This window comes from Eurytemora carolleeae, unplaced genomic scaffold (genome assembly GCF_000591075.1).
Source record: "Eurytemora carolleeae unplaced genomic scaffold, Eaff_2.0 scaffold951, whole genome shotgun sequence".
NCBI classification, from domain to species: Eukaryota; Metazoa; Arthropoda; class Copepoda; order Calanoida; family Temoridae; genus Eurytemora; species Eurytemora carolleeae.
In genome coordinates this window covers 88,215-106,491 of record NW_019397565.1, presented here as the reverse complement: position 1 = coordinate 106,491, position 18,277 = coordinate 88,215, and the positions used below count along the sequence as shown (strand labels likewise).

At 32.4% G+C, this 18,277-nt stretch overlaps 2 protein-coding genes across 2 annotated transcripts in view; one reads left to right on the top strand and one right to left on the bottom strand.

The window, feature by feature from the left end:
• LOC111714935 (transient receptor potential cation channel trpm) overlaps positions 1–5,273 on the bottom strand; it is a 29,067-nt gene extending 23,794 nt beyond the window's left edge. Inside the window, exons 1-6 of the mRNA XM_023490174.1 lie at positions 5,179–5,273; positions 3,776–3,853; positions 3,524–3,550; positions 2,774–2,861; positions 1,824–1,935; positions 766–833 (exon numbers count right to left, since the gene is read on the bottom strand). Coding sequence (XP_023345942.1) covers positions 766–833; positions 1,824–1,935; positions 2,774–2,861; positions 3,524–3,550; positions 3,776–3,853; positions 5,179–5,235 — 430 coding nt within the window. The 5' untranslated portion in view covers positions 5,236–5,273. The remainder of the gene's footprint in view (positions 1–765; positions 834–1,823; positions 1,936–2,773; positions 2,862–3,523; positions 3,551–3,775; positions 3,854–5,178) is intronic.
• A 2,521-nt stretch (positions 5,274–7,794) lies between these two features.
• LOC111714933 (NAD-dependent malic enzyme 62 kDa isoform, mitochondrial) lies at positions 7,795–18,230 on the top strand. The gene is made up of 16 exons (XM_023490172.1): positions 7,795–7,905; positions 7,998–8,079; positions 8,866–8,927; positions 9,752–9,832; positions 10,379–10,470; positions 10,988–11,047; positions 11,941–12,006; positions 12,226–12,365; positions 12,893–12,981; positions 13,310–13,375; positions 13,593–13,624; positions 13,819–13,910; positions 15,679–15,809; positions 16,582–16,693; positions 17,537–17,613; positions 18,208–18,230. Exons 2-15 carry the CDS (start codon positions 8,033–8,035, stop codon positions 17,544–17,546), a joined length of 1,080 nt encoding a protein of 359 aa, XP_023345940.1. The 5' UTR covers positions 7,795–7,905; positions 7,998–8,032; the 3' UTR covers positions 17,547–17,613; positions 18,208–18,230.
• The last annotated feature ends 47 nt before the right edge of the window (positions 18,231–18,277 follow it).

The following is an 18,277-nucleotide window of genomic DNA, read 5'->3' as shown; positions in this document are numbered from 1 at the left end:
TTGGCGGGAAAAAGAAAAAGCGGCAATATTGAAAATCTTCCATTTAAAAAACACAAAATAATTAATATACAGACGATGAAAAAATGATTGAAAGAATGAATGAATGAAAGAATGAATGAAAGGATGAATGAAAGAATTAATTAAAGAATGAATGAAAAAATGAATGAAAAATTAAAGAAAGAATGAATGAAAGAATGAATGAAAAAATGAATGAAAAAGTGAATGAAAGAATGAATGAAACAATGAGTGCTAGAATAAATGAAAGAATAAAAGAATGAATGAGTAATTAGATGAGGGAATGAATGAATGAGTAAATAGATGAGTGAATGAATTAATGAGTAAATAAACAAATGAGTAATTAGATGAGTGAATGAATGAATGAATGAATGAATGAATGAATAATGAGATGAGTATTTAGGTGAGTGAATGAGAATGGATGAATAATTAGATGAGTGAATGAATGAATGGATGAGTAAAATAGGATGAGTGAATGAATGAATGAGTAATTAGATGAGCGAATGCATACATAAGTAAGAAAATGAGTGAATAAATGGATGAGTAAATAGATGAGTAAAGGATGGATGAGTAATTAGATGAGTGAATGAATGGATGAGCAATAGGATGAATGAATGGATGAGTATTTAGATGAGTGAATGAGAATGGATGAGTAGGAAAATGAGTGAATGAATGGATGAGTAATTAGATGAATGAATGAAAAGAATTAACGTATTTACTAAGAACTAATTTGATGAATAAAAAGAATCCCTGTAAGAATCCAAGCTCCAGTAGTTTTAGCAGCCTTGAGCAGTCCTTCCCCCAGAGCCTTCTTTAACCTACAAGCGGAGAAAAAAAATAATAAAATCTAAAAAAAATTGTATTAACTAATACTAACTAATACTAACTAATAGAATAGGACATGGACTCTTGACTTAAGTTAATGAATGTATAATCTAATGTTTAAATAATTAAGTAAATAAATAAATAATTTAATATTTTAATGAATAAATTATTTAGTATTTGAATGAATAAGTCTATAACATTTAAATGATTAAGTTAATGAATAAATAATTTAATATTTAGATGATTAAGCTAATGAATGCATAATCTAATGTTTAAATAATTAAGTAAATAAATAAATAATTTAATATTTTAAGATTAAGTTAATGAATAAATTATTNATCTATCTATCTATCTATCTATCTATCTATCTATCTATCTATCTATCTATCTATCTATCTATCTATCTATCTATCTATCTATCTATCTATCTATCTATCTATCTATCTATCTATCTATCTATCTATCTATCTATCTATCTATCTATCTATCTATCTATCTATCTATCTATCTATCTATCTATCTATCTATCTATCTATCTATCTATCTATCTATCTATCTATCTATCTATCTATCTATCTATCTATCTATCTATCTATCTATCTATCTATCTATCTATCTATCTATCTATCTATCTATCTATCTATCTATCTATCTATCTATCTATCTATCTATCTATCTATCTATCTATCTATCTATCTATCTATCTATCTATCTATCTATCTATCTATCTATCTATCTATCTATCTATCTATCTATCTATCTATCTATCTATCTATCTATCTATCTATCTATCTATCTATCTATCTATCTATCTATCTATCTATCTATCTATCTATCTATCTATCTATCTATCTATCTATCTATCTATCTATCTATCTATCTATCTATCTATCTATCTATCTATCTATCTATCTATCTATCTATCTATCTATCTATCTATCTATCTATTTAAAAATCAGAAAATCCTTGAAAATGTTTGAATGGTTTCCTTGGGTAGTTCTAGTCCCCACTCCTGCAGTAGTAGGGTTAGGACCAGATCTGGTTTAGTATCGTGGGCCAGTCGGATATACTGGGCCTTGCTGGGGTGTGGTCCACCTGTACAATCAATCAATCAATCAATCAATCAATCAATCAATCAATCAATCAATCAGCAGTCAATAACTATTCGCTCAACCAACCAATCATGGCCTATTTCCAAATAGGTAAACCATCTTTTTAATAAACCAAACCAATCAACCAACCGAACCAATCAATCAAATCAATCAACCAACCCAATCAACAAAATCAATCAACCAATCAATATAATCAATCAACCATAACCAAACAATTAAACGAATCAACCAAACCAATCAACAAACTCAACTGGCCACTCAATCAATAATCAATCAAAAACCAACCAATTAAATAAATAAAATTATGAATTTAATTAATCATTTAATCAATTATTCAATCAATCATGTGAACAAATATTAAAAAGCATAGAAATACAAAATACAATATTAAATCACACTTAGTCTTTATTTGATGATAGAATAACTAAATTTTAAATATAAAAATCAATAGTATTTACATTGCAGAATCAGATCAGGTGGTAAATATCGATAAAAGAATTGAGAAAATCGCAAAAAATTTGCAAGATTTAAAAACTGATATGAGTGTACAGTATACAGTGTACAGTATGCAGTGTACAGTATACAATGTACAGTATACAGTGTACAATATACAGTGTACAGTACACAGAGTAGAGTATACAGAGTACAGTATGCAGTGTACAGTATACAATGTACAGTATACAGTGTACAATATACAGTGTACAGTACACAGAGTAGAGTATACAGTGTACAGTATGCAGTGTACAGTATACAGTGTACAGTACACAGTGTACAGTACACAGTGTAGAGTATACAGTGTACAGTACACACTATATGCCTACCCTGGAAGTCAATACAACCGAAGGCATTAGTCGGGAGAGGAACAGTATGCCGCGTTGGATTCCAGTGCTCTGTAGCATTAGGGTCAGCCTAGAATAACATATCTCTATATAATAAAGCTCTTCGCTCATATATATATATATATATATATATATATATATTTATATGCTATTGCTGGCTATAGATGGCCAAACGGCCGGACCGAATTGGCCGAATTTTTTTGAGAAACCCATGGGTACCCGGGCGATAACATTGGCTAAAAAAATCGGGCAACGCCGGTCACTTCAGCTAGTTTATAATTTACTAGCTGAAGGGCCCTGCGTTGCCCGTGGAAGAAATAAATTTAAACAAAAATTCGATAACAAAATTTCGAATATTTCCGCCTATGACAACCCCCGGTCATCCATGAGTGTCCACATAAATTTCAGCCCAATCGGTTCAGCCGTTTGGCCAGCTATACGCAACATATATATGTCTTGTTTTTTTATATAGATTTAAATTCTAAAAGTTGAAAGTTAGTATCTCTACAAATCAACCCTTGCTGATATTAAGATTAAAAAAATGAAGTGTAAAGAAATTTTAAAAGATTTTTCATAAAAAGTGAAGGAGTGTTCAGTTCTGTAAAAAAAATATTTCTCAGCGATATTTTAGTGTAATTTATGATAGTTATTCAATTAAAATTTAAGATTTAGATAAAAAGAAAAAAGTTTTTTAGATTTACATTGATTTAAAAATAGTTTTTAAATGATTACCTTACTGGTACTAGCAGGACTGATACCCTGAAATAAAGTTTGTGTAAAAAAAATGGTAAAAATATTATCTTAAAGATATTAGTATCGAGAAAAAATTACTGATTTAAACGAAACATTCCAGGACGGATGCATCCTTCTTGGAATGAAATGAATGGAGAAATAAATCTTTTTACCGGGATTGGATGGAGGGGATAAATGGATCTATTCCCGGGATTGGATGGAGGGGATTAAAGGATAAATGAATCTATTTACCGGTATTGGATGAAGAGGATGGAGAGATAAATGGAGTCCACAGCAACACACCTTGTCATCTTTCAGACTAGGGATACCCTAGATAGACAGGTAGATAGTTATTATATAGATAGAAAGATCATAAGATGAGAAAGAAGAGAGTAAATCTTAATTGATGTTAATGGATAGATAGATATATAAATATATAGGTAGATAGATAGATATGGACAGTAAATGATAGAAATGGACAGTAAATGATAGAAATGGACAGTAAAATGGTTAATTAAATTAAGATATATTGTAGATACAGTGGCACCCATAAAACTGTGGAATAAGAAGACGATATTTAAGCATGTGAGTTTCATGTTTTACGAAAAAAAAAATCAATTCATTAAATAAAAAGAGACAGTGCTAACTTTGCATTAATGTTCAATGGGATTATTTATTTATTTACAACAAAGGACCTCATTTGTCCTCTAGATAGCCTCAGAAAAAAACGAGTAACCCAACCCGTCAGTAATGGACTTAAAAATCCAAATTTGAGTCTAAAAATTGTCTCGCTTTTCCACAGTTGTATGGGAACCACTGTAGTCAAGTTCAGTAATATTTTTAAATTGTTGTCTTTAGAGGATCAAATCATGAAAAAAATGAAGGTAAATTTCACAAAATTATGACTCAGTTACCTGGTAGAAAAATAGTTTTATTGAAAGTTATAAAATATGTGAAATTTGTCAACGAGGAAAGATAAGATTTACTTCCGGAATATTTACAACAGATTATAGCATAAAAAGGCTCGGTTTGACAAGTGTGTAAAAAGCTTGAATGGAAATCAGCCAGAGATAAAAACTTTAGTGTTTATGGTTAATCTTGAACTCTTCATCTCGATATCCAATGTGGGCCCTTTAACATTTGAGGATCTATGATTGATCCTTCAAATAAAGTTAGCCCACACAAAGTTTCGGACTTACGGATGTATGAAGCAAAACAAAAATAAAATAAATTACTTTAAGGGACCGAGGAATTTTTAAAAGAAATTGGTGGCCACAAGGATGAACCAAGCAAAGAAGGGGGATGAATGAATGAATAAATGAATGAATGACATGATGGGGGAAGGATGAATGAAATTATGAATAAATGAAGAGGTGAATGGTATGGTGAATGAAAGGGTGAGCAAATGAATGATATTGAATGAATGAATGAATAAATGCATAAATGAAAGGATGAATGAATGATTGAATAAATGAAAGGATGAATGAATGAACAAACAAATGAAAGGAAGGATGGATGAATGAATGAATGAATGAATGAAGAAATAAATGAAGTATGAAACAATGAAAGGATGAAGTAACAAATGAGCGAATAATTCTAACAAATGATAAATGGATGAATGAAACAAAGAATCAATCACTCAATCAACTATTCACCTTAATACACTCCCGTCTATAGAAAGTGTTTTCTAGTGAGTTTGTTCCCTGGAACATATTGCATTATTCACTTTCTGAAATATGAAATATAGGAATCTTCGATCTGTACTTTTATCTATTGCTCTCTTTGCTGCATTTATCATTTTTATTATTATCAAACAATAACAAAAAAACTTTTGCGGAGTTAACAATTATTTTTCGTTGATTTTTTGTGTGGATTTTGATAAATCCAAATGTTTTAAAATAAAATTTGTGGAATTTATGTTGTTACAAAGCATACGTATTTTCTTACATAGTCGGTTACAAAAAAGGTGAATTAATAAAATTTTAGTACTTATGTAGCAAAATTTGGGGCAAAATGTGATATATGTCGTCATTTGTTCAAAGAGTAACCACGCAAATCTTGTAAGGCGATTAACCCATTCCATGTTCGAAGATATAACTTTGTCGACATACCCATTTAATGCGTCATAGATAATACTGCTCATAACTTGTTATTACGCTGTAAATAACCCAATTCTAAAATAAACTACGAAATGTGGATTAGTTGATTGAGACTCTGCTTTGATTACGATGTAAGAAGTTGTCTGTGTTCTCGTTGAAACATTACGAGCAGAGATCTTTGCTAGTTGATTTAGCATTGAATCGAATATAGCTTGAAAGATAGCTTGTGATCTCGTTGAATTATAGGAGTGGAGATTGTGCCTTGATAATTGGCAATCATATCTGATCGAATATAGCTTGAAAGATAGCTTGAATCCTCGTTGAATATTACGAGTTGAGATTTGGAACCGGGGAGTTAAGCCTGGTTGAGAAATTGCCTGTGTAGCATTTTCAATTGCCTGCCTGTCTGGCTTTTAGAACTAGGGAATTAAGCCTGGTTGAAATTTGGGACTGTGTGTTCTTTGAAACCGGAGAGTTAAGCCTGGTTGAGATATTGCCTTTGCCTTGGTAACGGGTAGACCTAGATAGATACGTCTCAAGTAAAACTATTATGGAGTAGGTATTTGCTATACTTAATAATATACACCGACCACTCATTATTATGAAGTATTTAAATACATGATATTGTTTAGAAATACATGTTTCAACCACTGTATTATATCACCATTTTAGCAGGGGTGTAGAAAATTCTTTACCCACCAACCCCTGGGGGTAAAGAAATCAAAGACCCAAGAGAAGGGGAAGGGAAGGAAAAAGGAAAGGGAAGGAGGGAAAATGGAAAAGAAAAGGGGAAAGAAAAAGGGGGAAAAAGGGAGAGGAAAGGAGGAAGGTTGAGAGGGAAAGACGAAGGCTGAGAGGGAAAGAGGAAGGCTGAGAAGGAAAGAGGAAGGTTAAGAGGAAAAGAGGAAGGTTAAGAGGAAAAGAGGAAGGTTTAAAGGGAAAGAGGAAGGCTGAGAGGGAAAGAGGAAGGTTGAGAGGGAGAGGGAAAGAAGAAGGTTGAGAGGGAAAGAGAAAGGTTTAGAGGGAAAGAGGAAGGTTGAGAGGGAAAAAGGAAGGTTGAGAGGGAAAGAGGAAGGTTGAGAGGGAAAGAGGAAGGTTGAGAGTGAAAGAAGAAGGTTGAGTGTGAAAGAGGAAGGTTGAGAGGGAAAGAGGAAGGTTGAGAGGGAAGAAGGAAGGTTAAAAGGATAAGAGGAAGGCTGACAGTGAAAGAGGAAGGTTGAGAGGGAAAGAGGAGGGCTGAGAGGGAAAGAGGAAGGTTGAGAGGGAAAGAGGAAGGCTGAGAGGGAAAGAGGAAGATAGAGAACTACGGAAGGGACAGGGAAGGAGAGTAGAAGGGGAAGCTAAGGTGAGAGTCCATGTACAAAATTGATAGGAGGGGGGGGCCTGGGGGGGTCCAAAAATCGTTCTCTAGGAATATACCCGTATTTAAACCGTTCGACAAAAGTAATTTCAATTAATTTTTCTATTTCTGACGTGTATGTTACTTTGACCACTGTTTTCCGTCAACTGTTGTGTAAGGGATGTAAAGCCAGATGACTGTCTAAAGATAATAAGAATTGTTTAGCTGCCAACTTTTTGCATCAAATATTGCATAATCTCAGGAATTTATCACTCATACAGCACGGGATCAGCAGACGCGGCATTCAATGTACTTTGAATACATGCTGTCACAGCTTACAATTTCGACAGCTTTAAAGGTACTGTATCATGCGGACTATGTTTCACGGAAACTAGAGCTAAAGTGGAACATTTCCATAAGTAATAAAATTGAAAAAATCTAGCATAAACATATACAGTGTTGTCTATTACAGTTATGGAACTCTAACAATTTTTCGGCCTTGAAGCCGACCATTAGGAGGTATACTTAATTTAATTAACTCTACCTGGTTTGACCTAATTGCCCAGCCCCATACCCAGAATGCGCCAATTCAATGAAAATTAGCCAAATACAATATTAAACTGGTTGCAACTTAAATATAAAAGCTCAAGCCCTAAAATATGCCCAACGACAGCTTAGACCTGAGTCGTATTTTCTTATATTTTTTATTTTGCCGGCTCTGTATAGGCCTATTGATTAGGCAATATTTCAGTACCAGCTGTTACAGCTGTTTTAAAAAACTCAATTCTACGTCAAACGTAAAAGCCGTACAACCGGCGTAACGCGGCATTGTCACCATTCAATGTGCTGCTGGAGTTTTTTCATTTGCTTTCGTAAGTTAATTACAACGTCTACAGCGTTGGAAACGAATGGAAAAAAGTAAAGAACAACCTGTTAACCAAAAGGTAAAAATAACCCATCTATATACATGTTCTTACATCACGTATTAAATGATAAATCTAGTTATATATTTCTTAATCAAATAATCTTATTTCAGATTTCAATAAATGACAACTTAGTTTGAAACTCGTCATGACGACTCTCAAAAGACTGATGTCAGTTAATTCTGTAGTTTCCAGGTAAAACGCTTTAATATTAACTTTAATGTGCTTATCTTTAAAACCTGTTTTTAAAGAGACAAGATAAGCGTAATTTTTAAATGACCATTTATGCAAATATTGCATGTTCCGATTTACAACGGTACCCTTAATTAAGCTGTGCTTGATCTAGATTAAATCAGATGTCTATGTTTATAATTTAAAAATTAATTATTCTTAATTGCGGTTACTTTCATAAATGATTTGCGCATTTCTACTGGAGGAAACGGGTCTGTCCTAGTATACGATTTTTGGACCCCCCCCCCTCCTTACAATTTTGTACATGCATGTCATATTTAACACAAGGATTAAGTTGGTCATGTGGCCGCAGCGCCCAGTCCCCTAGCCTGTCCTACCCGCGGCGCTCGGCCTCCTAGTCTTAACCTGACCCTAACCCTAAATCTATATCAATTTTGTTGAAAAGGTTATGTACAAAATTGATAGGATGGGGCAATGTCAGGCCGTATTTAGGGTCTGTCCTAGTGAACGATTTTTGGACCCCCCCCAGGCCCCCCCCCCTCCTATCAATTTAGTACATGACCATTCATTTTTCAGCAAATTTATTATTATTTAAAATCGTATACTAGGAAATTACCGAGGAAACCACAAAGGAATTATCAGACGTTTTCCTACACTTTTAATAATAGTAAACGACTAAATCTTCTAGAATAATGACCAGATATAAGTTTCGGGGTCCGTCCTAGAGAACGATTTTTGGACATTTCGAATTAAAACAACAATGTAGAACATGATAAAGAAAATGTTTAGGAATATATCGTCAAAAATGGCCGGAGGGAAATATATGAAGGCAGAAATCGTTCCAAAGAAAGGTAAATTAAGGTTTATTTAATCGCATTTCCGAAACTTAGAAGAGGAAAGTAAGAATTGAATTTTTGCGATTTGATTGCGTTTATTTTACATATGAAGCCATCTTTTAACACAAATCTTTAAACGCTTTCATATTATGCGTTTTTAAAACTAACTAATGGGTGGAATTCATTGATTTATTGGTTGATTGATTGATTGGCCCAATATACCGCAGGGTTCCCCACGAAGAATGAGACTTCGTTTTCGTTTTAAACAGAATTTATGTTGGCTGTTTCCTTTTATTTACAATTCCCTGGAACTATAATAACCTTGATTCTTTTTCTGCTTGATCATTAGATAATCCATAAAACATTATGTTCATGGCGGGATACTTAATTTAAGAGTTTCAGGTCCTTACTGTCATTCTTTGCATATAACCCTGCATAACAAGGTTGAAATTGATTGATTGATTGATTGATTTATTGATTGATTGATTATGAAACAATCTATTGACTGGTCCTATTTATAACAAGAGTTGAATTTGATTGATAAATTAGATAAGAATCTATACTAAAGGTTGAAATGATTGATTGATTAGGAAAGAATCTGTTAAATGACCCAATCTATAACAAGAGTTGAATTTGATTGTTTGATTATAAAAGAATCTATATTAAAGGTTGAAAATGATTGATTGATTGACTAGGAAAGAATCTGTTAAATGACCCAATCTATAACAAGAGTTGAATTTGATTGTTTGATTATAAAAGAATCTATATTAAAGGTTGAAATGATAGATAGATAGATTGATTGATTGATTGATTGATTGATTGATTGATTGATTGATTAGGAAAGAACCTGTTAAATGACCCAATCTACAACAAGGGTTTAGCATTCTCTGAGGCTGAGAGGGATCGTTTGGACATCAGAGGTAATTATTTAAAGGGAGTGTTTGCGTAACAATTTTAGAGTTAAAGGGAGGGGTCGCGAAACATGATACTTTTTTTTACATTTTTAGAACTAATGAATTAAATAAATATTAGAAATAAAGATGGCCATATTTCCCCCAATTGTCTTTTTTTAAGGTACTGTTAGAGTAATTTCAAGTGACCCTCCAAGCCAAAGATGGCAATGCCCGATTCACATCGTTACTTTTTAAAGCTTTGTCTGATCAAGTATGAATTAGATATTTGTGTTTACAATTTTGAAAACTGATTATTATCAATTGTGGTTTCTCTACTTGCGCATTTATACTGCAGAAAACAAAAATTCTAGTTTGACGCTTTTAACATAAATTCTAATTTAACACCTATATCCTAGGAAAACGACAAAATTTATAACGACACTATTGCCATCGTTGCATGAAGGGTCACTTGAAATTACTCTTACAGTTCCTTTAATTCATATCAATGATAGATATAAATATTATCATTATTATTATTATGGTTGGTTTTATTAAATTTTTATATTTAAATAGGTATTGTCCCCCCTGCAAGATTATTAATAGATGAACAGAAGGGAATTATTATGGAAGAATACTGGGAGGGATTAGCTGCTAGAGCAGCACAGGTACTATTACTCATCTATATCTTTCTATCTATCTATCTAATTATTGTGGAAGAATACTGGGAGGGATTAGCTGCTAGAGCAGCACAGGTACTATTACTCATCTATATCTTTCCATCTATCTATCTATCTAATTATTATGGAAAAATGCTGCTAGAGAAGCACAAGTACCTTTCTACCTATCTATCTACAGCCATAACCGAAAAGAGCCGGAATTAATTTATGATTAATCAGACTACTTAAGAATCTAATTTTACAAATATGATTAATAAAAATAGACCTAGTCCTGCCAATTCCAAAATGTGGTCTGCCTTTTTGTGCTTTTAATATTAACAGAGATATATTTGTCAAGTCAATCTATCTATCTTTTTACATATACATATAATATATATTTATCTAATTAATATGGAAGAATACTGGGAGGGTTAAGCAGCTAGAGCAGAACCGGAACTCACCTGTCTACCTATTTATCTATCTATGTCCATCTCTTTCTTTCATCTATCTATCTATATCTATTTAGGATCCGTCTGATGAGATAATGAAGAGCGGGGTTAAACCTGATGATATCAGGAAATGGCAGGAAATCATTCTCTTTCGATAATTTTAGAAGAAAAGAGGCCGAATTTAAGCCGCGGCTCAAATATGGTTGGTTCCACTTTAGATTGTATTCCAATTTTCAAGATTTAAGCCAGCGCTCAATTGAAACCGGTTTTTTGGGGGATTTGAGACGCGGCTTAAGTCCATTAAATTCGGACAAAGGATTTATAAAAATAATATAATCGGTTCAAGTGTTTTATGATACCGAAGACTATATTTAAATGAATAGCGAGAAGTGTTTGAATTACTTGGACCTAGTTGAACCACTTCCCTTTGGCGTCAGTTTAAGGGAAAGAGAAGTGGATCAACTTTGTTTGTTAAGTCAGATACTTCTATTATCATTAGTTTAGCCCTCACAATCCACACATGTTTGTAAAATCCAAATAAAATTTTGATCACAATCGTGTATATTTTCAGAATCAGAGTGAACTAATTTCTGATGATTTGGAAAATAATTGGATTTCCAAAGTCCAATTTTTTCACACTTTTTGATACTTTTTACTGGATAATTCCTTTATTTTCCCTTTAAAATCCTTTATTTCCCCTTTAAAATCCTTTGTTTTCTCTTTAAAATCCTTTATTTCCCTTTTAAAATCCTTTATTCCCTTAAAAATCCTTTATTTTCCCTTTTTAAAATCCTTTATTTCCCCATAAAAATCCTCTATTTTCCCTTTAAAATCCTTTATTTCCCCCTAAAAATCCTTTCTTTTCCCTTTAAAATCCTTTATTTTCCCCAATTCAGCGAATAATATCCTTACAAACAATTTACTTGCGGGGGAATAAAATTATTTTTAAAAAGGGGGGAGGAGGAGGAGGATTTTTCAGTAAAATGTACATTCCTGATTTAACAAAAAATCTAAGGAATGAAATGTCTAGGTTCTCCAGTATCTCCAGGATAGGAATGAAACCCTGTTCTACTCAATACTCATGGAGAACTTTCAGGTTTGTACTCTATCGACCAACCCCATAAATTTAAATTTAGAACACTTTTTTGCTTTCCAAAATCCCAAAGTACAATTTGGAATTAATTTTTAATTTTATTTTAACAGCTTAAAAGGAAAAGGAGTCACTCGATTTTACTTAAATTAATAACAATCAAATCTAGAAATAAATATCTAAAAAATGGTTTCCGGACTATGGACGCCAATATACATTATTAAGGAAATGGCTCCTATAATCTACACTCCAACAGTAGCCTGGGCTTGTAAGAATTTCTCCCATCTGTATCGCCGACCAAGGGGGATGTACTTCTCCGCTAATGACAGAGGGGAGATGGCTAGCATGGTCTACAACTGGCCAAGGTTAGTCACATCTTTCTATCTATATATTTGCATTTCTTTTTTCTTTCATTTTATCTATCTTTTAGATCACATTATAACAATCCATTCATTATTTTATTGATCTATTCGGTGGTAGGCGATTACATCAATAAAATGAAGACTTCTTTCAATTTCAATTTTGATTTATATCGAGCTTTAAACAGCATGAATGCACAAAAAATGGAAACAAAGATTAGCTATTAATTAAAAAAGTCTTTCTTTAATTACTTGTAAACTTGTAATTCTAAAAAAGCCTCTAATTACTTTTAACCTGTAATTTGAAAAAAGCCTGTTTCTTAAAAAACTTAAATAATGAAGTCGTCATCATTTTATTGATATTATCTAATGAGTATCCTAGCCAATCATCTAGTAGTTTTTGAGGTAAATGTCGAATAATTTTAACTTCCCGCACATTTTGAGAAAACAGCTAGGTATATATTTATATACCAAAGTATTTATAATCCATCAATTTATATATCTATTCATCCATCTATCCATGATATATCTAGTGATGATGTTGATGCTGTGGTGGTAACTGATGGATCCCGTGTACTAGGTTTAGGGGATCTAGGTATAGGAGGTCTAGGCATATCTATAGGTAATTCAGGGGTTGATATTTTCTTCAAAAATTAAATTTTCTTTAAAAATCATTTTTTCTTTAAAAATCATTTTTACTTGAAAAATCATTTTTACTTGAAAAATCATTTTTACTTGAAAAATCATTTTTTCTGGTATAATCATTTTTTCTTGAAAAATCGTTTTTTTACGGGTGGGGGGGGGGCAGCAGAGATATCGGATATACACTAGATATTTAACCGATGTTTAAAATAAAATGTTTTGCTGACATTTAACTGATTTTAAACTGTAAAAAGTAACCAATAGGAAAAAAAAACAAGTCAATTTTTTTATACTTTTTTGTCTTTTAGGGAAGTTGGATCTGTATGTTGCAGCCGGGGGATTTCATCCACGTAGAATCCTTCCAGCGGTCATAGGGATCAATCAATCAATCGATTAATCGATAAATCAAATATTCAAACATGTTTTGAGTTCACTTTCTTTGGGTTGAAAAACCCCCGTTTAAAAAAGAATTCATTTTATTGCTTTTTTGGTTTAGTGCTGTAAACTCTTCGGTATCTTTAATCTACTTATGTTTAGTTTTTTAAATACATTGTCTTTATAATGTTATTAATTGATTGATTTGATGTTCAGATACTGGAACAAACAATCCAGATTTGTTGAAGGTAAAACAATCTAAAAATATTTTCCAAATTTTACAATATTTTTAGAATTATTAAAATAAAACAAATATAAATGATCAGATTTTATATAATGTACATAATGGACTGCTGTGCTTTACTGTACAGAATTAATCTCTGTTACGTACTGTACTGTTGGGTTACAATTACGGTTAACGATGTACTGTACTGTACTGCAGGATCCTGCGTATCTGGGCCTAAAACAGGCAAGGATGGATGGAGAAGAATATTATGAACTAATTGATGAATTCATGGCAGCTGTCAAACTCAGGTCAAAATTATGAAGAAAATATCATTATTTATATAAATTGTAAAAATTATAAAATACTATCTTGGGAACCCAGCGTTGCCCAGGGGAGTCAGTTTACCCGTCTTTGTCGTTATTTACGAATTTAGCTATTTTTCCTGTTAAAAGTGGACCTACTCATTTTAGAATTTTAAAGCCAGGCTAAGAACATTCCCGCAATTCTCCCGAGTTCTCCAATCAAAATTTTAGGCAAATCGGCCCATGGGTTCCTGAGTTATGATCGGACAAACAAACAAACAAATAGATCACAATTTTTACTGGATAATTCCTTTATTTTCCCTTTAAAATCCTTTATTTCCCCTTTAAAATCCTTTGTTTTCTCTTTAAAATCCTTTATTTCCCTTTTTAGAGAAAATACTAACCAGGGAACCCTTGTAACAATATTAACACCAAGCGAAGAACATCCCCGTGGTTATACGAGTTCCTCAGTCAAAATCTATGTCAGATCGGTTAATGGGTTCCTGAGTTATGATCGGAGATACAAACAATGAAACAGAGATTTCTACATTATATATCTACACAAGGTGTTTAAAAGGACTTCTAGGAGATAAGAAAAATCCCATTTAACTTTTTTTGAGATTCTGAATGAGCTCATCAAGACGAACATTTTGCGATATGTCAGCACTTTTTCCTAGTGCGAATTTTTTTGCAATTCGCATATTTGCAAAGTAATGTTTTATTGACATTTTTCAGCTCTTCATATAGAAACGTACTTTCAAATGTTTTGAAAAACTCCCTTATTCAGATGTAAAATGTTCTTTAAGATACTCAGTCAAAAAATCCATCTTTCTTCTGGGGGAAAAAATGATGTTCAAAAGAGAAGATGGGGAATGGGGATTTTTCAGGGAAATATAAACCCTGACTAGATTTTGAAAATTTCTTACCAAAAAAGTGGTTAAACCATCATTAATTAGTTAATCTGCTTTTGGTCTAATTTATAAATTTACATCTTTTATACCGGCAATGTATGATGGTTGAACTGAGATTGCAGCATTGTACAGAAATTTGTTCGGATTCATTTGAAACATATAAAACGTTTTAAAAGTCTGTATTCTGTAATTACTGAGTTTGAGGGTAAAGCCGACGTTCAAAATTATCAATTTGGGTGGACACGTTTTGAGAATAACGACGTCAAAAAATATAACAAAAATTCTATAATAAACTTATTAGATGTTAGGAACAGGTTGGGAAAATAAAAATTAACTCCTATCCTGGAAAATTATGTAATTTTATTCAATTATTAGATTCTGTGATCTCTCATTATTCACGAAGATTTGCTGCAGATTTTCTGTAGATTTTATTGAAAAGACGACATTTGAAGAATTTGAAGAAATCTGCGAACAAATTTATAAAAAATGAGAAATTCAATAAAATGATGAAAACGAAATAATTGGTTCTAACATTAATTTATTGATAAATTTCTTTTGAGAAATATGTTCCTGAACATCCAATTAGTTTACTAAAGAACTTTTACTATATTTTTTGTCGTCGTTGTTTAATTGTTAAAAAAAAACTAATTCTCAAAACGTATCCAGCCCAAAAAGACGATTTTGAACGTAGACTTTGTGCTGAAACTTATTAATTATAGATCTTTTATAGCTGGTCACTCCCTTTAACTTTGAATAGGTGATTCAATTTTAAACCGTCACTAAGTAGTTCAGCGACGTAGCTCAAATTTAGTCTAATTTATAAATTTCCATTTGTGTTTATACACTATAAGTTTCCATCTTAGGTGGCCGAAGGCTCTGATTCAGTTTGAAGATTTCCAGTCTAAGCATGCTATAAACCTGCTGGAGAGATACAGAGAGGAATATTTAATGTTTAACGACGACATTCAAGGAACTGCTGCCACTGTTCTTGCAGGTAAAGTGACAAAAGTAATACTTTAAAATTGGTAAATTTAACAATGTTTTAAGTAATTCAAAAAGCGGGATAGTCATACAGCTTACAAGCTATAAGGCCTTGCTTCATTCTTCATTAAGTGAAGTCATCTAGAGTTGAATCGTGGATAGTAGGACCTCCCTAAAAGCATGATTTGATAAGAGAAAAGACCGAAAAAAAAATAAAAGAATCTACTCGCAAATAAAAGATATGTCACAAAAAGAACAGTGAACTTATCTTTCAAATCTTTTACACGAAAACAAGATTTATTATGTTAACTCCCTAAAACAAACTAAAAGGTACAACAGATTTTAGGAAGATATTTTTATTAGATTTTAGTCAATCGAGTATTTATTTCAACATTTGTGTACATTTTACAATGTAGACAAGGCTGTTCAGTGTTCATTGATACTATTGGATTTTAAAAGAATTGTATAAATGTTGTCAGGGGTAATTTTTTGGGTGTATAATTTTGAGCAGAAATACTAATTAATGAACTCCAGATATCCTGTACTGTACATGTACATATATGTTACTGTACTGAACTAGTAACAGGTGTATATGTAGCCCTGAAAGTACAAGGGCAACGTGCTGAAGACCTTAGATATAAATGTACATGTATTGTACTGTACTGTACTGTACTGTACTGTACTTTGTACAGGTGTACATGGGGCCCTGAAAGTACAAAGGCTACGTGCTGAAGATCTTAGATATAATGTACATATGTTGTACTGTACTGTGCTGTTCTGTACAGGTGTATATGGAGCGCTGAAAGTACAAGGGCTACCTGCTGAAGATCTACGAAAGAAACGAATTATTGTTGCTGGGGCTGGTTCAGCGGCCAGTGGGGTCTGTTCCAAACTTAGGTAGCATTTATTTCCAGGGGTGTGCACTGTACAGTGTGTTTCCAATAAGTGGGATTTAAGTTTTAAGAGTCGGAAATCCTAAAGAGATTATTCATTAGTGTGCTCAATTTTTGTGGTAAACCTGTAAAGTATTTTGTATTTTCTTTTGTAAAATTGGAATGATTTAAAGATTTTTTATTAGATTTTATCTTCTTATTGATATTTAGTTAGAACACTGAATTGATTATTACATTTCTTTATACAAGGTGTCCCACATCATATTTGATTGTGCATATGGATTTTGGGGACTGAACATGTTGCACAGTTGCAAATACAAGGATTTATGTGCTTATTTTTTTGCGGTAAACCTCGGAAAATTAATATATATACAATTTTGTATAAAAGTAGTAGTTAAACAGATCATATTCAGCAAATACGCAACCAATTTGAAAACGATTATATCCCACAGGAGCCTGAGAATCTTAGGTTTGCCCCTATTCTAATTTTTATTTTGCATTTTGAATAGATATAAATAATTGATAATATTATTACATATAATCCGTATAGTCCGTCTGTATAGTCCATATTACGTCACCAGAACTTCAGCCAATGACAGTACAGTAAACTGGTCACATGATTTCCTTCTAGTTACAGTGAGACCCATAAAACTGTGAAATATAAAGACTACTGTTAAACTTGTAAATTATTTGGGTGATATTTGAATTTTTGTCCAAAGTATAATATTCGGGGTATACAAATTGTTGAAAATCTTTATTAGTTTTTTAAATCTGCTTCTCAATTCTTCTTAAATCACCATTTCTCGTCAAAATAAAAAGATATATACACAAAGTCTAAAATTTTTAGGATGGATTGATAACAAAAGGTCGTCCTGGATTAGAATTACTGGATCAAACCTTTCATGATATATCTTCATTCGCTAGGAATAGAGTTTATGTTATAGTAACCCAGCGTTGTACAGGGGGGGGGGGGGTCATAGTTAATCCCACTTTGTCGTAAATCACGATTTTAACTATTTCCCGGAAAAAACTTAGAATCTCAAACTAGAAACTAAAAAGCTTAGAACATTCCCGTGGCTCTCCCCGAGTTCCCTCATTTTAAAATTGAGGTAAATTGGTTCCTGGGTTCCTGGTTTATGATCGGACAAACAAACAAACAGACAAACAGAGATTACAAATTTATATATAGATATAGATAAGTGCATTGAGAGGGAATTCAGATCCTGAAATTTGACTTTTTTATCGAATATTAATATTAAACAGTTAAATTAAAGAAAAACAAAGCTTTTAAAAGGGTACAGTTGTAAGTCGGGCAATGGCATTTTTCAATTGAGGGTCACTTGAAATTACACTTACAGTCCCTTTAAGAGCTGCTTAATTATGTTTTCCCTTTTAACAAAAAACTGAGTGCTTTTTATAAAATTAACCTTTTTAGGGGGTGAACTTAAAGAAGGAAATTTTCAGAAAGTTTAACTCCTAGCTTTGTCCAAACCTATTTGACGTTAAACTGTAAATCAGAGATGAGACGGAGATGGAAGGGATTGATCTACTCAAGCTCGTGGAGAGAGTTAAACCAGATATTCTTATA